This window comes from Dipodomys spectabilis, unplaced genomic scaffold, assembly GCF_019054845.1.
Source record: "Dipodomys spectabilis isolate Male_0828 unplaced genomic scaffold, ASM1905484v1 ptg000030l, whole genome shotgun sequence".
NCBI lineage: Eukaryota > Metazoa > Chordata > Mammalia > Rodentia > Heteromyidae > Dipodomys > Dipodomys spectabilis.
In genome coordinates, this window is record NW_024870707.1 from 273,596 (window position 1) to 294,980 (window position 21,385).

At 56.7% G+C, this 21,385-nt stretch overlaps 3 protein-coding genes across 4 annotated transcripts; 1 reads left to right on the top strand and 2 right to left on the bottom strand.

Moving 5' to 3' along the window:
- Nucleotides 1–19: 19 nt before the first annotated feature.
- CUNH11orf94 (chromosome unknown C11orf94 homolog) lies at nt 20–665 on the bottom strand. The gene is made up of 3 exons (XM_042675600.1): nt 546–665; nt 305–378; nt 20–141 (listed from the first exon to the last, which is right to left on the bottom strand). Exons 1-3 carry the CDS (start codon nt 647–649, stop codon nt 20–22), a joined length of 300 nt encoding a protein of 99 aa, XP_042531534.1. The 5' UTR covers nt 650–665.
- A 2,980-nt stretch (nt 666–3,645) lies between these two features.
- Pex16 (peroxisomal biogenesis factor 16) lies at nt 3,646–9,874 on the bottom strand. The gene is made up of 11 exons (XM_042676419.1): nt 9,572–9,874; nt 9,335–9,370; nt 8,683–8,759; nt 8,291–8,424; nt 8,058–8,158; nt 7,090–7,170; nt 6,809–6,961; nt 6,625–6,697; nt 6,331–6,450; nt 4,301–4,365; nt 3,646–3,828 (listed from the first exon to the last, which is right to left on the bottom strand). Exons 1-11 carry the CDS (start codon nt 9,681–9,683, stop codon nt 3,770–3,772), a joined length of 1,011 nt encoding a protein of 336 aa, XP_042532353.1. The 5' UTR covers nt 9,684–9,874; the 3' UTR covers nt 3,646–3,769.
- A 5,134-nt stretch (nt 9,875–15,008) lies between these two features.
- Nucleotides 15,009–21,247, top strand: Large2 (LARGE xylosyl- and glucuronyltransferase 2). Of its 2 annotated transcripts, none has more exons than XM_042676055.1 (13): nt 15,009–15,293; nt 15,609–15,691; nt 15,885–16,008; nt 16,161–16,332; nt 16,463–16,567; nt 17,798–17,910; nt 17,984–18,109; nt 18,186–18,341; nt 18,432–18,637; nt 19,379–19,657; nt 20,154–20,303; nt 20,403–20,598; nt 20,761–21,247. In XM_042676055.1, exons 1-13 carry the CDS (start codon nt 15,024–15,026, stop codon nt 20,968–20,970), a joined length of 2,190 nt encoding a protein of 729 aa, XP_042531989.1. In that variant the 5' UTR covers nt 15,009–15,023; the 3' UTR covers nt 20,971–21,247. The 2 variants fall into 2 exon arrangements, with proteins under 2 accessions (XP_042531989.1, XP_042531988.1); XM_042676054.1 differs by having other exon boundaries at nt 15,024–15,293; nt 18,477–18,637.
- Nucleotides 21,248–21,385: the final 138 nt, after the last annotated feature.

The window sequence follows — 21,385 nt, forward strand, 5'->3', positions numbered from 1 at the left end:
GTTTTATGGGGTGCGCCCGTCACACGTGCACATCGTAGTAATACTCAGCCATGTCTGGCCCATCCCGCTTGCGTTGCCTGGCCTGGGAGAGGAGGGGCCGAGGCCCCCGTGGCCACGGGTGCTTGGGTCGGACCCCATAGTCTACGAAGAGAGAAGAGGGTGGGCAGAGGAGGAGCTACTGATGTGGGATGAGACTCTGGTCAACCCTAAAGAGGCTTCCTGGGGGCAGTGGGCTGGGCCTGGGGTCACCTGGGCACGGTCCCCACCATGGAAGCAGGGGCCAGAGAGGGAAGAGAAATCCTACCATCCACCAGGCTAGAAAACGGCTGAGAGAGCTCAAGGGGGGCTGAAAATTCCTCTGGAACAGACCGCTGGGACCTGTGGGAGAAGTTGGGGTGCTCATCTGTGGCCCCAAAGGCCAGTGCGACTGCTGTGAACAGGAGATGGATGGCCCAGAGGGGGGACCTGGCAAGCCCCCAGCCCAAGAATAGCCACCACACTTCCAGGGACGGCAGGGCTATGGCCTTCCAGAACCTCGGTCTTACCTCAGGGGCTGGGGACGAAGGAGTGCGGCTGCCAGGATGAGGTAAAAGAGGAAGAGACTGAGCCCAGCCCTGGGGTACAGAGCCCCCAGCATGGCGAGAACCATCTCCACAAGTCCCTGCTCCAGCCTCTGCCCGCCCCTCCCCCGGTCAGGACAGAACTCGCCGCCAACTCCCAGGCCACCTCACAAAGGACATTAGTTCCAGGGCCCAGTGACAACACCTGCTTGGAGACAATGTCAAGAATCTCTGGTCTATTCGTGTTTTGTCTTAGTTGGTTATGGCCAGCAGGTGCCGAACCAATTTTTTTTTGAAAGAGTTTGAATTTGGGACTTTGTACTCGCTAGGCAAGCAATGTGCCCCTAGCCCTTGTCTTTTTTTTTTTCAGTAGTGGGATCTGAACTCAGGGTCTTATACTTGCTTGGACCAAATGAACAAACGAAATCTTGTTCCAATGTTATTAAGGACTGAGGGCATAGATCTTGGGTTAGATCTCAGTTCAAATCCTGCACTTAGCAGGGTTGGGAAGGTGGCTCAGTGGTGAAGCGCCTGCCTTGCATGCCTGAGGCCCTGGGTTCGATTCCTCAGCACCACATAAGCAAAAAGAAAAAAGCCAGAAGTGGTGCTGTGGCTCAAGTGGTAGAGTGCTAGCCTTGAGCTGAAGAGCTGAGGGACAGCGCCCAGGCCCAGAGTTCAGGCCCCACGACCGGACCCAAAAAAAAAAAATCCTGCTCTTAGTCTGTCCACTTCATTTCTGTACCTGTTCCCTTATCTGTGATGTTAGGGACACGAAGTACCCAGGTGTGGCCCTCAACAGAGGGTTCAACAATTGCTTCAGCACCCAAAACCCCAGCATTGCCACACAGTACTGCCCTGCTGGCATCTGGGCCTACAGCCACAAGCTGGAGTGGATCCCATGGCCCTGGCCTGACCTTGAGTGCACTGGACGAGGCCTTTCCCATGAAGTTCCTGTTGCTTGGGCCGGCAGAGCCAGAAGCTCAACAGCCCTGCCAAGAGGGCCAAAGCTTTGGGGTGTGAGCATAGGAGGACAGTGTGGTTGACACCATGGGATCCCACAGGAGGTGCTCAGCGCATGGAATGGGGACATGAGGCACAGACCTAAGGCAAGGCCAAAACCTCTACCTGCCTCTTCTCACTGCAGCCCAACTTGGCCTGCTTACAGATAGCACATCACGCTGGCTCACTTCCACCGAACTGCAAACCAAATCCTGCCCACTCCCATGGTGGCATGGGGATTTGAGGGCCAGGCCCAGAATCTGACTTAGGAACTCAGTTGCTTCTTAAACAGCAACCCAAGCTGCTGCTGCTGCTCTAGGCCTATTCATAGCCGAGAAAAAGTTGTGTTCCCAGCCCTGGCTTCTGGCCCCACATCTCCCCCCAGGCAGACAAGTACCATGCTCTCTCCCCAGTGCCCTCAACCACACAATAACTTCCCCAGGACCCTTTCACAACCTGGAGGCAAATTCTTCTCAAATGGCAGCATCCTGGGGACCCTGAGTTGCAGGAACCTGGAACTTCCTTGCCTTCTAGATACTATCTATAGTGTTCCCCCAAACTACCCAGGTTCCCCATAATCCCCATTCCCACAGCCCCTGCCTTGACTCCAGCTCCCCTGCAGTACAAGTCTTGATGCCCACCGCTCCCAGTGCTGCCCATGCAGGTGTTCTCCACAAGCTGAACAGCCCCTTCCCCACTGCCCATACCAGGGCCAGGTTCCTTGGCTGGCCATGGGACACCTCTGGCCCTGTCCTTCCCCTGTGCCATCAGCTGTGGCCCTGCCCCCTTCTGTGCTCACGTAGCACCTCACTAGCCTCCTCCTCTACCAAAAAAGATGAACACAGGCTACAGCAAGGGTAGCTCAGTGTTAGAGCCAGTGCCCAGCAAATGTGAGGCCCTAGGTCCAACACCCCCCAGTACCGGAAAAAACAACAAAGCTGTAGGCTTTGTGGCAAAGTCACTATGGGAGCATGTGCAGTGGTGCCCTCTCCATTAGCTGGACCATCTACATGGCACCATGGCTCCAGTGTGGCTTGTGCCCATGGGTGGCTCCTTGGCAGGGGAGCTGAGGACAGGGCCCTGGGCCCTGCTGCCTCCACAGGCTTGGCAGAGAGCTTACCACTGAGCAAGTGCAAGCTTAACAAGTATCAAAATGAGCCAAAGGTCACAGGCCCACTGACCGGCTCCTCTTGCTCACCCACTGCCTGGAGCCACACAGTCACTTCCCAGCACAGAGCCTGGGTAGCACCCGCTGCTCAGTTTTGAGTCAGGGTCTTGCTAGGCAGTCCTAGCTGGGATCACAGGTGTTCACCACCCTGTGGCAGGTGGCCCTTCTCAGAGGCACATGGGGAAGCACGTTGGTTGGGATGCAGCTGGCTCCTCCCAGGGCAACCCTCAAGCCAGGGGCATTTTACAGAGCCTGAGGGACTACTGCTACCCAGAAGCCCCCCAAAGAGAGGCTAGGCCTGCCACAGGACAACCAGTAGGGGTAGTGAGGGAGAGCAAAGTTCAGGCCCATACAGCCCAGGCCCTTTCCCTTCTGCAGGGAGGAGCCAGCAGGGTGGCTGCACTCATCTGGCTTTCCCTCCGCCTTGGGCTCCCCTCCTTCCCTATCCTAACCCAAGAGCTGCGGGTGCCTGCTGCCTTCTCCCATAGGAGAAGAGGTCTACTCTCCAAGCTGTACCAGACCCACCACAGGTTGGAGGCTATTCGGCATGGCCGTGCAGGGGAAGGGCAAGCAAAGGCCCTGGTGAGAAGGCATGCTGGACAGTGGCCATCCACTGTGTGGTTCTGCATCTTCACCAGGGGCCATCAAGAAAGCAGTGTTTACTCCAGCTGCCAAGGCAAGTGGCTGCTTGCACGCTTTGAGGCTATATCCAGCTTTGTGGTGCAAACCAGGGATCCTGGGCCTGGTGGAGGCTTCCTGGCCCAGCCAGAAGCAGGCTGCAGTGTCTCCTTCCAGGAGGGTGCGGCCAGAGTCAAGTGGATACTGGGAGGAATGCTGGTGGAGACCTGGGCCATGTGCAGAGCCTCGCAGGGCAGGGGAGGTGCTGGGCGGTGGGCATGGAGAGGCCACATGCTTGGGCACTGCCAGAGTCAGTTTTATTAAGGAAGAGGGGCCCGGGAGACTGCAAGGCGGAAGCAAGCCCTGCCAGGAGCAGTCGAGCATGCCATCCTGTCCCCCCAGCACCCCACTCCCTGGATGTCTGTCAGCCCCAACTGTAGAAATAAATCTTCTGCCAGTTAGGTAAGTAATCCATGAGTGGTCCTGCAATGAGAGCAATGAACAAGTGAGAGTCAAGGCCGGACCTGCTCTGCCCTACTACTAGTCCAGCTGCTTCCTGTACCACTGAGAGCCAGCCTACCCCCACCTCTTCCTCAGTGAGGAGATCCCATTTACAAATAAGAATACTCAGGCTAGGGAAGTCAAGACATTGTCAAGTGTCCCCAGACAGCTTCAAATTGACCAGAGCCCCCTGCCTGTCTTAGACCTTCCACTCAGGTGTTTTCATGGTACTCCAGCCAAGGCAGGAGGAAGGCTGCCAGGCCCACAAAATGGCCTAATAATCCCCCACCTCCACAGGCCACACTGTTTGAGGTCTCGAGCTGTCACCTGCCCATCAATGACCTCAAGTTGCCTCGACCGTGCTAAGAATCAAATTATATAAGGAGACAGAGCAAACAAGGAGATGGGGGTCACATGTGCCATCTGCCATCAGTGACACTCAATCCATGCTTACTTGCCACAAGGCCAACCCCGGGGATGTGGTCTGCCAGCAGCTGGAGCAGGAAGCGGATCTTGGCCCTGGATGGTGAGAAACAGGGAGCTGGCTGAGGAGAGGTGTGGCTCCCTGCAAATGAGCTAAAAAGTCTTTGCTGACTGCCAGACTGAAAGAAGTGCATCAGAGGACGAGCCTGGTATAGAGGGCAAAAGACCTCCAGAGGGTTCTGCTCTGCCCACTCCCGGCTGTACCCGGGATGCTCAAGGCTCCATCTACCTCAGCACTGGGCCAGTGGCCAGTGGATTCTAATGGAGAGAAGCCCATCCTGCCCTGTTTGACAGAAAGGCTGAGCCACACAGAAACCTCACAAGCCTGAGCTGAGAGCTGTCAGGGCCCAAGGAGGGCGAACCCTGGGTTTTAAGAGATGGGGGGGTTTCAGCCAAGTGTGGGTGGCATGCTTCTGTCATCCTAGCTACTTGGGAGGCTAGAACAGGATATTGCCTGTTAGATGCCAGCCCAGACAGAAAAGTTCAAGAGATGCCTTCTTAATCCAGAGTTAGGTGCAGCGGCATGTGGCTTGTCTTTCCAAGCTAGGGGGGAGGCTGAGATTGGGAGGATCCTGGTGCCAGGCCAGCAAGACTCCATCTCCACAGAAGGAAGCTGGACCTGGTGGCACGTGCCTGTGATGCCATTGATGATATGAAGCCTAAAAGTAGGAGGATAGGGGCTCAGGTGGGAAGCGAGATCCTATCCTAAAAGGTAACCAGTGAAAAATATGGCTGAAGTCTCAGGGGTATCATGCCAGCCTAGCAAGCACAATGCCCTTAATTCAAGCCCCAGTGCTGAAGAGAGGGAAGAAGAGGGAGGGAAAGGGTTTTCTATAGGTTTCCATGATGTCAAGGGAAATTATTAAAAAAAAAAAAAAGACAAAGACTAAAGACGTAACATTTAAAGGCTGAGATGTAGCTCAGTAGCAGAACATTTACAGTAGACCTGTGTTAGATCGTGTGAGGCGCTGGATTTGACCCTTAGCAAGACCAACAAAAACGAGACCTAACATCTATCAAGAGTTTACCATGGGGGCTGGGGAGGTGGCTCAGTAGTAGAGCACTTGCCTTGCATGCCTAAGGCCCTGGGTTCTATTCCCCAGCACATAAGCAAAAAAGAAAAAAGCCGGAAGTGGCGCTGTGGCTCAAGTGGTAGAGTGTTAGCCTTGAGCTAAAAGAGCTGAGGGACAGCGCCCAGGCCCAGAGTTCAGGCCCCACAACCGGACCAAAAAAAAAAAAAAAGAGTTTACCACATACCTAGCGTGGTCATGTGAACCAGTTGCGTAACACTACAACTGCCCCGAGGTAGAGGTTCTCACTGTCCCACGGCCTTGTTACACAGGAGGCAGTATTCCCACATGGGTGGCCCAGAGCAGGCCCCCAGAAGGCAGGCTGGCCCCACAGACAACTGTGGGGGCTGCAGATGGGGAGAGGAGACTGCTCCTTGCAAAGAGCACACATCTCCCTTTCTTTACCAGAACAGACTTCACTAGGTTTGGGGGCCACGGCTCTGAGGGTGCCAGGCTGGTCAGATTGGCAGGAGGGAGAGTAAGCCAAAGTGGAGGGCATGCAGTCTAGGGGAGAGAACATCGCCTTCACTGGCTGGTGGCATCTGTTCTATTGCTCCGCCCCTTTGATGCTTGGCTCCCTGGCTTGAGAAGTGGAATAATCCACACTAACTGGCTGGAAGAGATGGAAATAAGCCGGCAGGTGGAGAGCCCATACCTGCCACCAACAGCCACCAACAGCGGGGCCTCCCTGCAGTGCCCTCACCCTGCCCTGTGTGCCAACCAGTGTTCAAGTTCACACAGCCCTACTGCTGACTGCTTCCTGGATGGCACAATCTAGGCAGTCAGTGAAGCCCAGACAGGGAGGGAGGGGGAGGGAGAGGAGGGAGGAGGCAGGCAGCAGGAGGGCTGCAGTACTGCTCTACCCTCCCCCTGCAGCGCAGCCCGTCCCAGTCCCCTGTTGGGCAAGGTGGGTGGGTGGGCAGCTCCTTACTCCGAGAAGCGGTCGTAGAACGGGGAGCGCAGCAGGTAGTAGAGCAGCGCGATGGTCCTGCGTCGCAGCTCCAGCCTCTCCCTCCGGGTCAGGCCCTTCCTGTCACTCAGGAGGCTCAGGCTGTGAGGAAAAGGCATGATCAAGCCAGGCACGACCTGTGCCAAGAGAGGAGCAGCAGGCTGGGAGCCACAGGGAGTCGCAGGACAAGCAGGAGCCACTGCACATCCAGGAGGCCAGGCCTGCAACATGAAGCCCTGTGGAGGGAACAGAGCCCCAAGGAAGGCCCAGGCTCACCTAGTCACATCCACAACACCAGACAGCAGCCAGGGTGTCCATGACCTCTGTCCCCACACGCCCAGGCTAAGCACTGACGGCCAAGGTGTCAAGGATGTCTCCAGCACAGGGGCAGGTGCAGCCGATTTCCCCACCTTACCCTAACTAAGCCCAAAGAGCCAACCATAGGCTGGGCTAAGGATACAGTGCAGCAGGGGCCGGGTGATATACAAGGACTCTGCAATGGTCTCCTGGAGCCCCAAGGGTGTTGGGGGGACATTCAGCTCCTGCTGCCGCTTCTTCTGCCGTCCCTCCCGCTGCTGGGGGGCTCCCCAGTGCCTCGAGTGCAGAGACGGAGCTAGAACACAAGGGCAGATGCACAAGTCAGGCTGGGGCAGGGCAGGATGGGCGCAGTCGAAGCCAGTCCCTCAGGCTCACACTGACCTCAGTGTCGAGGTGCCCAGTCCAGCTACATCCTCCACTTACTGTTCTGGAGGGTTCGCACCACTCGGTTTGACCGCTTCCCCACATAGGACTGCTCCTGGCTGCCCGGGCCATGGTTGTCATCTAGTGGGGACAGACAGAAGGACATTTCATCAACAGGACGTGTTACCAGCAGAGTCTGCAAGCAACATGGTACAATGGCTGTTCAAAGGCTAGGTAGAGAGTGTATGAATTAGAATGAAGGCCACTTCTGAGCCAAGAAATCTGGAGCCAGGGGATGTGGTTCAGCTTGTGGCTTCTCACCAAGGGAACATTCTGGAGCTCTCCTGGGCCTGAGGTTAAGGTCAGCAATCACCTGTGGCCAGAGTCAGACGAGAACCCAGTCCTTGCTCCCGAGTGCCTTGTGCAAGACTCAGCCCAGCCATATCCACAGAGAGCACACACCCCGGAGGCCACATCCCCTCAGCCCTTCGGTTTCAACGTGACCACGATGAGCAGCCAAGCGCTGCCTAATCAAGATGGAGAGGCCCAAGGATGACAGGTGATGCAAAGCTCTGAAGGGCCAGAGCCTGCCAGGCGCCCTGCTTCTTGAGGCTGTGTCTCATGGTATGGATCCAGGTCTAGAAATGAGGTTGGTAGGCTGGCTTACCTCCTGCTCATGCTCTGTCCCCCTCTTCAGTCAACAAGAAAGAAAGGACTCGAACATCTGAAGTCCTAAGTTCAGGGCTGGGGTGTAGCTCAATGGTAGAGCACTTGCCTCGCATGCATGGGGCCCTGGCTTCTATCCCCAACATGATATATGTACCCACAGATACATATAAAATGAAGTCCCAAGTTCAAGTTCCAATTCTGTCCCCAACCTAATCTTCCTTTCTTCTTCTCTGTAGAATATAGGTTGAAGAAACCAAAATGTGCTCTACAAGTGCACAATGTCATATTCATGTTGGCTGGCTCTAAATGCAACGTAAGTCCCATGCCCGGTTCCATTCCAGAGCAGGAAAGCAGCTTACCCGGGGGCTGTGCCTGGGTCTCCCTGTCCAGTGGAACAATGGGGGGTGAGGTCTGGAGGCCAGCCTTGAACCACATCAGCAGGAACATCCGAAGGACAGCCCTGGGTTGGGGAGTATGGCAGGGCTGGGGGAGGTGGCTAACAAGCGGGTGGCAGGGCTGCTCTGCTGAACATCATACTTATAGCTGGCCTGGGCCACCCCACCCAAGTCCTGCCCTCCACAGCCCAACCTACTTGGCCAACTGGATGAGGGCAATGACCAGCCAACGGCCCACTTCGCCCCACACCTTGGCGGCCCCCATCTCCATGAACACTTCCACGCACTCCAGTACGCTCAGCCACGTCAGCAGCTTCTGCTGGGACAGCGACTGCAAGAGGCCCAGGCCAAAAGGTCAGGGAACTCCCCTGGTCCCAAGTCTAAGGCTTGAGTTCAAATACCAACTCCATCACTAACAGGCTGGGTGGCCTGGGACACACTCTGTTCATCTGAGATGAGGATGTTAATGCCAGATGTAGGCATGTCTCCAACTCTGAGGTATCACACATCACGTGCATGCGCTGATCATTACTATTAGGTTCCTGAATCTCCGTGCATCCCCACCCTCAGTTCCTGGAAGAATTCTCACCACAGGCAACTTTTTCCGAAGCTCTTTCCGTAGGATCCCATCGTTGAGCAGGACAAGCAGGTTAGAGGCAGAGTACACTGAGGGGGTAGAGTGTAGCTTTCAGAGGCCGGCTCTATGGCCTACACTCCCATCACCTTCTCCCCAGAGCTTCAGGGATCATCTGTCACGTGCCATGCTCAGCCACCCACAGGCTATGTGGAAACCGACCTTCCCTTCCACCCAGTTCCTCACAGACCCACACTCCCAGTACGATTTTGTGTGGGCAGTTGAGCTGAACCAACAAGGGATGGGCTCAGCTCAGGGACAAACCCGCCCCTGCCCTGCTAGCCAGTACTATGGCTGTTCCAAACAGCCACAGGTGTGGGGTCCCACCACCTCACCTTTGCTCCCTCTACAGCTTGTCCCTGAAAGTCTGTGTCATATCTCACTGTTAACTGTGCCCACCTCAAAGCCGTAGGGAGGAAAGGGGCTTGACCCAACACACAAGGTGTCTCCCTACTACGGTAACACGAATGGCCCTGTGTGACTCAGTCGTACCACCGTGACTTAATGGGCAACCCAGGTCCTCGAGCCTGTGATCACGTTCTTTGGACCCTTCCCAGGACCAGGCCTCCCCCCCCCCCAAGTTATCCCACCCCACAGCCCGTCTCACCCAGCTCTGACAACTCGTGCGAATCGGAGAAGCGACCTGCGGAGAAGGTACAGAAGCCATCGGTGAACGTTTGCTTCGGCCCGTAGTTTCGGAACCCCGCACATCCCCTCCCTGAGCCCTACGGGAACCCAGACGGAACTTCTCAGGTCAGCGATTGCTACCCTGAGACGTGTGGAAGGTCCCTCTAGGGTCACAGGTCAGGTCCCCGAAGGACTGGGTCAAAGGTCAGGGAGGCACCTGCCAGCAGGTAACTGAGGCCCCGCACCGCCGTCTCCAGTTGGGCCGTGGCGGCCGGGTGACGGGTCACGTACTCCTGGTAGCGGAGGCCTAAGAGCCGCAGCTTCTCCATCCTGCACTGGGCACCGACAGACTCGCGGATCCAGAATACGCCTGGCGGTGGGGCCCTGCTTCCTGTGCCCTCCTTCCTGCTTCCGGTCCTAGGCCCGCCTCCCGATTGCTTCACTTCCGCGGGCCCGCAGGATGGTGGCGACAAGATGAACCTTTGAACCACCCTTCACCCCTTCTCTTCAGTCACCTCCCACTCGGAAAGCGCCCAGCGACTGCGGGGAAACCCGCCCTCCCTACTCTTCCAACTCATTGGCTAAAAACACTCCGCCCCCAGCTGTCGTGATTGACCCTTCCGCCTTTGTGATTGGCTGCCCTTGCGCCCGCGCAGTTGTAGCTCTTACTGCTCCCCGTCAGTCTGAGCAGTTCATTCCAGAGAAGGTTTCACAAATTCCGAGTCTTTCCAATAGAACGCCGAGAGGCTCGAACGGGAGGACCCGCTTCTAAAGGACCTCGAAGTAGGGCACGCGGGAAAGAGCTCGGGTCTGGGGAGGCGCGGGGCGTCTAAGAGCAGGCTGTTCCAGCAGGTGCACGTCTGGCCAGTTGACCTCTCCGTCCCCCCACAAAAGGCAGGCCTCCCTAATGCAGTCGTAACCCCCCCCCCCAAAAAAAGACTATCAGATTTAATGCGGTGGCTTCGGCCCCTGATCTCACGGACTGTCTTCCCCATACACACAGCGCGCACCTGGGCGTCCTCCTCCTCCTCGGAGAAAACTGACCCCGGGTTCTGCTTTCTGCTAGAGACCTTGGACAGGAGCTCCCCTTCCCTGGACCGCGGGGGTCTCCCCATCGGGAAAAAATTGAAAGCAGACTTGTCCTTGAACGCTGGACGAATCTCAGGGCGCTTTCTGGCCCTACGATGAGCCTAGTGGCCCTGAGCTGCTCCGCGAGGGACGGGGAAAATCCTGGGGATTCCGTCTCAAACCCCGCAGCCTCGCCGCGAGGGGTGGCGACAGAGCCTCAGCCAGTGGAAGGAGTGGGGGAGGAGACGGCTGATTGGCTGTGGGGAGGGGGCGTGGCCTGCCTGCGCCTTTGGGGACCTGATCCACAGATTTATGGTAGGAACTCCGGGAATTGTAATTCCTTTACCTCTTCTTCACTAGATAGCTTCAGAGGAAGGAAGGTCTGCGTAAGGACACCCAGTCAATGTTTTAGATGCATGTATGAAAATGCCATAGTGAAACCTCTTATTTTTACAATTATATTGATTAAAAGAGAACAACTTCTTTTAAAAAGTCTTTTCATGATTGGTCTTTTCTTGATTGGCATATACATCTAATGTGACCCAGAGCCAAGGTGTTTAACCATTACACTTTCCAGCTGGCTACAAGCTTTCCACACCTCTTTAGTTTTCCTCCTTATGAGGGAGGAAATTGGAGCTGCCCATGAATACTCCAGGAGGTATCCTCAAGAAGAGAGGACAGTGTGAGTATTCCATTGTGGAAGCCATTTCTCCATACCCCCTAGGTGTCACACTCACTCACTCCAGAACTCTTGTTCACAGATGGGGAATCAGAGACCCAAGGGAGGTGAAAGAGCTTGTCCCAGGTAGCACTGCAAGGCACTGACTTAAAGGGCAGATGGCAATGACATCTAGCTTACTTCCTAGAACTCAGCAAGAGCTGTGGCATGTTGAATGAAGCTCCTTGGTTATGAGGCATGTGAGCACTTTGGACCCGGACTCTACATGGGGCAGCAATGTGTGTAGTTTTGCTTTCCTTCATCCTCAAGATCTTAATGAACTTATTCCCCTTTGCCCACTCCTGCAGTCCCTTCTCTAGCTATGGAGAAAATGAGGGGTGGGGGTGGGGTGTCCAAGTTTCATCTGCACTGGCAGGTTTGGTGGTCTTGTGCTCTAGGGAGGAAATGGTCCTAGAGGGCAGAGGAGTGGTCCCCCAGGACAGAGTACTAGAGTTGTAACTTCTTTTCCCTCCTCTTTAGGGAGGCCAACACAAAGGTCAGGTTGGCAGCAGCAGAGTTGCCTGGATTTCCCTTCTAGATGTTGAGCCTGATAAGCCAAAGCCTGGCCATGTGTACAGGAGGCACTGAAGGCCAGCTCCTTCATGCTGGGCCCTTGCCTGGGCTTGGCCACCAGGCTGGCCTGGAAAAGGCCTCTGGGCAAATTGAAATAGATCTTCACTTGTTGTGGCCCAAGTCACAGGGGGAGAGAGAAAGACCAGTTCAACAGGTATAGATGCAGACACCTGAACTCCAGAGAAGAGGCTCTCAACTGGTCATGAAGCAAAGCCTTGGGCAGGGCTGGGTCAAACCCAGCCTAGGCACCAGAGTGTCACTGGATGGAGGTGAGATTTAGTGACGTTTCCCTTTAAACGTAGGAACTCTTCACTTAGGGTCCTTGACTTCGATCGCAGAATGAGAATTTCTGGACAAGTCACAACAGTAAGAAAACTTGGCAGAGCTTTATTAAGTAAACTAGCAGGCAAGCAGACAGACAAAAAGACAAACACAAACAGAAGAGCAGAGGCACACTCTAATAGAGTGTGGGTGCTCTCAAAGGGAGAGACACACAGCTCCTTGGGCTGTTGGGGGTATTTATATGTTAAAAGCAGGGGTCTGGCTTCAGAGTTATGCAAAGTTGGGTTCTTTGTCTTTGCCCTAACCACACTTGGCATTATTCTGAGTTTCCAGGTAAGAATGTATCCTTCCATAAAACAGATCCTTATCCTTGAGACAAGAAGGCGCCCTGCAGTCTGCATTTTGGGGCCAGAGGCTTAAGTTTAGGCAAGCATTTTTCTCAGGAAGGCATACCTAAATGCATCCCTCAGGAATGAATGCATCCTGTTGTCTCTCTTTGAAGCAAAGATAGCATTTCTAAGTTTCTAAATACCATGTTTCTGAGTTATCTTCACCAGGCCTCAGTTTCCTTAAGTTATCCTGCTTCATTTTCTCTAAAATGACCTTTGTTCCCTTAATCTTAAGGGAAGTACATAGAGGAATATCTTCTGTATTTGCTGTATGCTGACTGTACCTCATTTTCCCTTCATTTATCCTGCTTCATTTCCCCTAAAAGGACTTTGTTCTCTTAAATAATTTTAATTAATCATTGTCGGTTATGGGGCTTGAACTCTGGGCCTGGGCACTGTCCCTCAACTCAAGGCTAGTGCTCTACCACTTGAGCCATAGCACCACTTCCGACTTCTCTGGTTTATGTGGTGCTGAGGAATTGAAGTCAGGGCCTCATGCATGCTAGGCAAGCACTCTACCACTGAGCCATCTTTCCAGCCCTTTTCCCTTAATCTTAAGGGAAGTATATGAAAGAGTATCTACTGTATGTGCTATAAGCTGACTATCCTTCATTTCCCTAGTCTATCCAGCTTCAAGAGAACCAGCCCTCTTTCATATGCTCATCCCTAGAACTGCTTCTTGGAGGTCCTGCAGACATCTCAGGCTCCCATCTCCCCGGTGCTGAGGTTGAGAGAGGGAGCCAGCACTGTGAGTGACTGACAGGTCTCCTTAACTCCGGTCTCCTGTAAGGAAGACCTTACAGCTAAAAGCCCTATGAGCTTCTGCTTCCAGGCATTTAACCTACACAAAAGATCTCTCTCTCTCTCTCTCTCTCCTCCCTCTCTCTCCCCCCTCCCCATCAATCTTCTACCTCCACCCCAGCTGCAGGCTGGAGATGAAGATGAGGAGCTGGAATTCAAAGTTCTAGACACAAGTGGCCCCTGCATGCCACTGTCTTCTCAATCCCAGATGTACAAGGAGCCACCATCAGTCTCCATAGCAACCATTATCCTGGCCTCCAAAGGCATCCTGGCCACTCAGAGGGAGAGGAGGAGACAGCCTGTGGCTGGACTACTTTTCCAAAGCAGCTGGGTGTAGGGTTAAAAGGCTCTGCCTGAGTTCCTTTCCACATCTCCGGGGAGGCTTAGTGGAGCCTTTGGAGGGCAGAGTCTCACTCCCATCCACTTTCTACACATACCGAGCACTTGGAATGTGTAGCACTGGGGACTCAGCACAAGATGGGACAGAGTACTAGCTCCCAGGCCCCGCCAGCAGCTTACACGCTCTGAGGGAAACAGACCACCACTAGGCTAACCTCCTCTCCTCGGGTTAGGGAAGAAAACAAAGGAATGTGCGGTGAGGATTTGCATAACAGCAAAAGAAAGGGCAAGGTCAAGTCCTGGGTCAGGAGATTCAAGAAAGAGAAAGTTCCAGGAGAAAAGAGCCTAGGGGCGCTTAGAGGAGAGGGGCTGACACAAGAACGGGTCGGAAGGAGTCTGGTCTTTAACTGGCGACTCCAGCTCCCAGCCGAGAATGCAGCGGGCGTCCTCGGATCTCGGGCGAGGAGGCTTGTCAGACCCGTAGCACAGGGCCTGGCTTGTAGTATGCGCTCAGCCAACCGTGAAGGCTCCCCAGTCCAGAGGGTCCGGGACGCTACCAGGGCCAGACTCTCCTGCCTGCCCTGGGGCCTGCCGTGGGGTGGAGAGAGAAGGGCAGGGAGGAGGAGATCCGGGCCTTGGCGCCAGTCACAATCACGACCCTCTCTAAACGACGGGGCCGGGGCCGGGGCCGGGGCCGGGGCGGGGAGGGCGGGGGGACGGCTGGCCGGGTCCCGGCGGCGGCGAGGCCCCTCACAGGGCGCGCGGGCGGGAGGTGGCCTTCAAAAGGGCGCTTTGTGTGGCGGGGCCGGGCCACCTGCGCGGAGGCTGAACGGGGCGGCTCCAGGTGTTGGGCTGCTCGCGGGCAGGTCTCGCCAGGCCCCGCCTCCGGTCCCCGGGCAGGTGTCCTCCCCCCACCCCCCGACCCCCGGGGCCCCGACATTCCGATCTCTGTTTGAACCGGAGTCCCGGGTCACCGGCCCCTCCCCTTAGGGGGAGGAGATGGGGTCCCGGGCCCGGAGGGGGGTGGGCTCCGGGCAGGTGGCGCCGGGGGGGGGACCTTGCTGGGGAGCCGCCTGCGCTCCCCACGGCCCTCCCCGCGTCTGGGTGGGAAACCCTAACCCAGAAAGGGGTTCGGGGCTCCCGGCGGACTAGCGGGCCCGTCAAGTGCGGGGCCGGGGCGGAGCCGGGCCCGGGCCCGGGGGGTCTCTCCGCCCCTTCGGCTCAACCAAGCGGAGGTGAAACCTGAGCCCAGGTTGGGGGCGGGGCCGGCCCGCGCCTCTCCCGGGCTCCCCGCACCGGGGCCGGCGGCCGGAACCGCGGGGCTGGGCCCGGGAGCCGCTGCAGCAGGTGAGGGCGGCGACTCGGCGCGGGGAGGACGGGCGGCCGTCGGGCACCGCCGTCCCGGGCTGACCGTCCTCTCCGCGCGCTTGGTCCGCAGAGCCCGCGATGGAGCCCGCGGCCCGGGGTCGCGCCCCGCCCTGAGCGGCCCGCCGACGGCCATGCTGCCCCGAGGGCGCCCCCGGGCGCTGGGGGCCGCCGCGCTGCTGCTGCTGCTGGGGCTGACGCTACTGCTCGGGCCCTTCCTGTCCGGCGGGGACCCCGAGCGCCGCCAGCCGGGCGGGCCAGCGCGGGGCCCGGGGTGCGCCCGCTGCCTGCTCACGCCACGTGTCCCTTTCGACGGGCAGCTGCGGGGAGAGCCGTCGGCGGGATCCGGGGGCCACAACCGCTCCGCCTGCGCCCCGCAGCCGCCGCTGCCGCCCAAGTGCGAGGTAGGTAGGTGCGCGCGGCCCCTGGCGGCTGCCGTCCCCGGGGCCCGCGCCCCAGCCCGGACACCTGGACGGACACCCGTGGAAATCCACACACCTGGCCTCTGGCTGAGCGCTGAGCAGCCAGCCGGGGACCCCCGGAGCGTGGGGCTCCCGCGCCTCTGGCCTCAGTTTGCCTGTGAGGTGCAGGTGCGGCCCCATTCCTGGTTTCCCTAGATCTTGATGCCAGGTGCAGCCGCGTTGCCCAAGGCCAGGTGCGCCCAGCGGTCTGGTGGATGCGGAGAACGGCGGCTTGCCAACCTGGTGTCCCTTTCCCAGGTGTTGCACGTGGCCATCGTGTGTGCGGGGCACAACTCCAGCCGAGATGTCGTCACCCTGATGAAGTCCTTGCTCTTCTACAGGTACAGCCAGCTGTCGGTGGAGCCGTGTCCCTGGCTTGGGGGCAGTGCCCCTCCTCCCCCAGGGGTGACTGTAGGAACCTCCGGAGCTGGATGTGGACACGCTGTTTTGGGGGAAAGACAGCTGTTACAAAGCTGTTGCCTGCCTCTTGCTCCTGCTGGGCCCCCTCAGACTTCCTCTTTGCCCACCCTAAAGGAAAAACCCCCTGCACCTCCACTTGGTGACTGACGCTGTGGCCAGAAGCATTCTGGGGACACTCTTCCGCACGTGGATGGTACCCTCCGTCCTTGTCAGCTTCTATGATGCTGAGGAGCTCAAGGCAGGAGCCCCTACCTCTGCACTCCATTCGTATTCCTGTAGTAGGGGGTGGGGGGAGAGTCTCCACCTCACACCTTCACCCTTTTGGGGTCCACCCCCTGCTTCCCAGAATTCCTGCTCTGCCGACTCACACCCTGCCCTTCCCACCCACAGCCCCAGATCTCCTGGATCCCTAACAAACATTACTCTGGCCTCTACGGGCTGATGAAGCTAGTGCTGCCCCTTGCCCTGCCGCCCAGCCTGGCGCGAGTCATTGTCCTGGACACAGATGTCACCTTTGCATCAGACATCGCCGAGCTCTGGGCGCTCTTTGCTCACTTTTCTGGTGAGAGGCCTGGGACTCGGCCCTGGCCTGACCTTCTCCCTTGTTCCCCAGGCCCCACTGTGGTCTAGCCCCAAGCCCAGGTCCCAGGGCAGCCTCTACAGACAGCCCCCCTCATAGCCTACCCTCCCAGACAAGCAGGTGATCGGTCTCGTGGAGAACCAGAGCGACTGGTACCTGGGCAACCTCTGGAAGAATCACAGGCCCTGGCCTGCCTTGGGCCGGGGATTTAACACAGGTGGGGGCTGTGGAGAGGGAGGCAGGAGGGGTGGACCATTGGGCCCCCGGGGCTGGGCAGGGCACAGAGTGCTAGGAAGAATGATGCTTGGAAAGCACACTGATGAAAACCGGAAAGCAAAACAAAAACCCTTGGCTGTACATGCTAGATGACTGTGGCCAACTTGCTTAAGTCCTTCTGAGCCCTAGTTTCCTAAGCCTTATATAGGGAGGCTTAAAGTGTCTTGATAGAAAGTCTGAGAAGATCAATACGGAGGGTTCTGTAAGTTGGGCAGTATGCAGCTTCTCTCCTGGGCAAAGGGTAGTTAGTTGGTACTTACATCTGCGCCATGGGGACACATTTTCAGAAATGTGTCATTAGGTCATTAGGCAATTTTGCCTTTGCACAAGTATCACAGAATATTTACACACACCTAGATGGAACAGTCTAGTGGCATAGCCTCTCCCTGTAGTACCTAGAAGCAGTTACTCTACAGAATAATGACTGTAGGCTCTTGTTACAGAATGGTAATAGCATATCTGCACACATCAAAGGTTTAGTGAAAATACCAGGTGTTAAGAATCTTTGGCTCCATTGTAATATGGGACCACTGTCATTGACCAAAATGTTACTATGTGGCCCACAATCAAACAATAAACAGCCAGGCATGATAGTGCATGTCTATAATCCCAGCTACTCAGGAAGATTGTAGGTTTCAGGCCAGCTTGGGTAACTTAGCAAGATACTATCTTATTTTGGAGGTTGTTGTTGGCCATTGGGCTTGAATTAGGCACTGTCCCTGAGTTCTTCTTCTTTTTTTTTTTTTTTTTTGCCCTTCCTTGGGCCTGAACTCTGGGCCTAGGCGCTGTCCCTCAGCTCTTCAGCTCAAGGCTAGCGCGCTACCACTTGAGCCACAGTGCCACTTCTGGTTTTTTGAGTGGTTTATTGGAGATCAGAGTCTCATGGACTTTCCTGCCTGGGCTGGCTTTGAACCATGATCCTCAGATCTCAGCCTTCTGAGTAGCTAGGATTACAGGCGTGAGCCACCAGCACCTGCCTCCACTCCCCCTCCCCCCATTTTTTTTAAAGTTCAGTGATAGAAGACTTACCTGGCACACATAAGGCCCTGGGATCCATCCCCAGTCCTACACAACAAACAAGCATTCAAGAATCATTTCACAGACACCTTTATGGCCCAGCCCCAGGAGCTGGTTGTCCCTGGTGGGCATAGCAACCTGTCCCCGTTGGCAGGCGTGATCCTGCTGCGGCTGGACCGGCTTCGGCAGGCTGGCTGGGAGCAGATGTGGAAGCTGACGGCGAGACGTGTGCTCCTCTCCCTGCCCGCCACCTCTCTGGCTGACCAGGTCTGTGGGAAGCTTTGTGGGGCCCAAGGGTGGGCAGGCTAGGGATGGAGGTGTGATGGCTGTCTCTGCCCAGGACATCTTCAATGCTGTCATTAAGGAGCACCCGGGGCTGGTGCGGCCGCTGCCCTGCGTCTGGAATGTACAACTGTCTGACCACACGCTGGCTGAGCGCTGCTACTCTGAGGCCTCCGACCTCAAGGTGAGCAGGGAGGGAGTGGAGGACAGGACAGGGGTGGGCACTGTTCTCATCGCTGCTCACACGCCCGGGGGTCCAGGTGATCCACTGGAATTCCCCCAAGAAGCTGCGGGTGAAGAACAAGCATGCCGACTTCTTCCGCAACTTGTACTTGACCTTCCTGGGGTACGATGGGAAGCTGCTGCGGAGGGAGCTCTTTGGGTGTCCCAGCCAGCCCCCACCTGGGGCTGAGCAGGTGAGAGGGGTGTCTTCCCTTGCTCCAAGACAGCCCTGAATCTCACTGTTCTGGGGGGGGGGCAACCTTAGTCATGATGTTCTGGTCCAGCCCTGGTCCTCTTCTCCCGGACCACCCCCCTCTCCTCCCCCTCAGTTACAACAGGCTTTGGCCCAACTCGATGAGGAAGACCGCTGCTTCGAGTTCCGGCAACAGCAGCTCACTGTACACCGAGTCCACATCACCTTCCTGCCCCACCAGCCACCACCTCCCCGGCCTCGTGATGTCACGCTGGTGGCCCAGCTCTCCATGGATCGGTGAGGGTGCCAAGGACAGCCTTAGCTTGGCGTGGATGGGGCCAGGAATTCTGAAGCAGAGGGTTTTGTCGGGTAGTTTGATGCTGTGGTAGTGAGCGGCTGGTCACTGGAAAGTTTCAGCACTTAGAGACATTGGATATGGTGCAAAGAGGTTGAGCTTTTGTAGTCATTCTATTAACCTAAAATCGCCTGAGTTGCCATGGGACCCAGGATGTGTGTGTGTGTGTGTGTGTGTGTGTGTGTGTGTGTGTGTGTGTGTGTGTGTGTGTGTGTGTGTGTGTGTGTGTGTGTGCATGTGCGCTGATCCTTGGGCTTGAACTCAGGGCTTGGCCGCTCTCTCTGGGCTAGTGCTTTACCACTTTGAGCCACAGTTCCATTTCTGGCTTTTTGGTAATTAATTGGAGATAAGTCTCATAGAGTTTCCTGCTTTGCCTGGCTTTGAACTGCCATCCTCAGATCAGCCTCCTGAGTAGCTAGGATTTACAGGCATGAGCTATCAATGCCTGGCTCCACAATAAGTCTTAATCTCTCTGGCTCCTAGTTTCTCCCCACCCCAGTGGGGTGGTTGTAAAAGCTGAGTGAGACTGACTCCAAGTGCTTAAAAGGGGCTCAGGCACTTGGGGTGGGTGTGGGGGGATTGGGAAGTCTCTAGCAGATAGGTAACTTTAGGGAAGTTTTCCAGCCCTGCCGGGGCTCCATGCAAAAAGGGCAGAGCTGGGCTAACTGTCCCCCTCACCCCAGGCTGCAGATGCTGGAAGCCCTGTGCAGGCACTGGCCAGGCCCCATGAGCCTGGCCTTGTACCTGACAGATGCAGAGGCCCAGCAGTTCCTGCATTTCGTGGAGGCCTCCCCGGTGCTTTCTGCTCGGCAAGACGTGGCTTATCATGTGGTGTACCGGGATGGGCCCCTCTACCCAGTCAACCAGCTCCGAAATGTGGCCTTAGCCCAGGCCCTCACGCCTTACGTGTTCCTTAGTGACATTGACTTCCTGCCGGCCCACTCTCTCTATGACTACCTCAGGTAGGCCTGGAGGACGTGAGGGGAAAAAGATTTGGGGTGGGTGCTGTCAGGGTTTTGGGGCACCCGTTGCACTCAGCACTGTTGGTGAGCTACTGCTCCTTTGTGTGTGTGTGTGCAAGTGGTGTGCATGTCCTAGGGTTTGAACTCAGAGCTTGGGTGCTGTCCCTGAGTTTTTGTGCTCAAGGGTAGCACTCTTATCACTTGAGCCACAGCTCCTCTTGGGCTTTTTGGTGGTTCATTGGAGAGAAGAGTCTCACAGACTTCCCTGCCTAGGCTGGCTTTGAACCGTAACCCTCAGATCTCAGCCGCTTGACTAGCTAGGGTTACAGGTGTGAGCCACCAGTGTCCAACTGCGATTGTGCCTTTTTGGGGCTCTGTATTCTCTGCAAAATAGGCATTGTATTATTAGATTGTGTCTCTGGGCTGTTGCAGCCCAGATGGCCAAGTCCTGCAGCTAGAGTCTGCCATACGCGGTGTTCACCGTGCTCTTCCTCAGGGCCTCCATCGAGCAGCTGGAGCTGGGCAGCAGGCGGAAGGCAGCTTTGGTGGTGCCCGCCTTTGAGACCCCACGTTACCGCTTCAGCTTCCCCAGTTCCAAGGCTGAGCTGCTGGACCTGCTGGACACGGGGGCCCTCTACACCTTCAGGTAGGAGAGGCCGTGGATCTGCCTGGTGGCCCTACCTTGGATCCCACCCCTGTGGGCCACTAGTCTTAGCCCGGCTTCCACCCCGCTCCTGCTGCACAGGTACCACGAGTGGCCCCGGGGCCACGCACCTACAGACTATGCCCGCTGGCGGGAAGCCCAGGCGCCATACCGTGTGCAGTGGGCAGCTGACTACGAGCCCTATGTGGTGGTACCACGTGACTGTCCCCGCTACGACCCGCGCTTTGTGGGCTTTGGTTGGAACAAGGTGGCCCACATCATGGAGCTGGATGCCCAGGTGAGGAGGGGCCACCTTCTCGTGTCTGTTTCCAACTGAACTCTGCAGGGGATGCCCTGCCCTGTCTCTGTGTGCATTCTGCCCTTAACCATTGCCTTGGCTTTTAGGGGGGTTGTGGTCTTCCCCCCAGGCCAACAGCACCCTCTGGCCCTACCCCTGTAGGAATATGAGCTCCTGGTGCTGCCCGAGGCCTTCACCATCCACCTGCCCCACGCTCCAAGCCTTGACCTCTCCCGCTTCCGCTCCAGCCCAGACTACCGAGCCTGTCTGCAGGCTCTCAAAGAGGAATTCCATCAGGACCTGTCCCGAAGCTATGGGGCCTCTGCCCTCAAATACCTCACTGCCCTGCAGCAGCCCCAGAGCCTGGCCTGAGCCTCCCTGGAGCCCAGGCCTCCTTGGAATGGGTTACTATGCCCTGGAGCCTCGGCTCAGGCAGACCCACCCACCAACCTCCCTTCCCTATCTGCTATTTAAATTATTTAAAAGGTCTGTGGTCAGACTGGGTGGAGCACTGTGTGGGGAGTCCTCCCCCTGCTGCTATCCTCCTGCTAGCGGTTGGCCTCCCCTCCCCTTGCCCCAGCTGGTTTGGGGCTGGTGCTCCATCATCAATTGTATATCCCTATTTCATAATTAAAGTTTTTCAAATCTCTCTTTGCACTCCTCCTGCTTTGGGGAAATCTGGGCTCTCTGGGGCCTGAGGAGGTCAGTGGGGCTGAGCCATGCTCCCGTGGGAGTCAGCATGGCCTGGGTCCTCAAGGGCCACAGCCTTGATAGGGCCCCACTCACA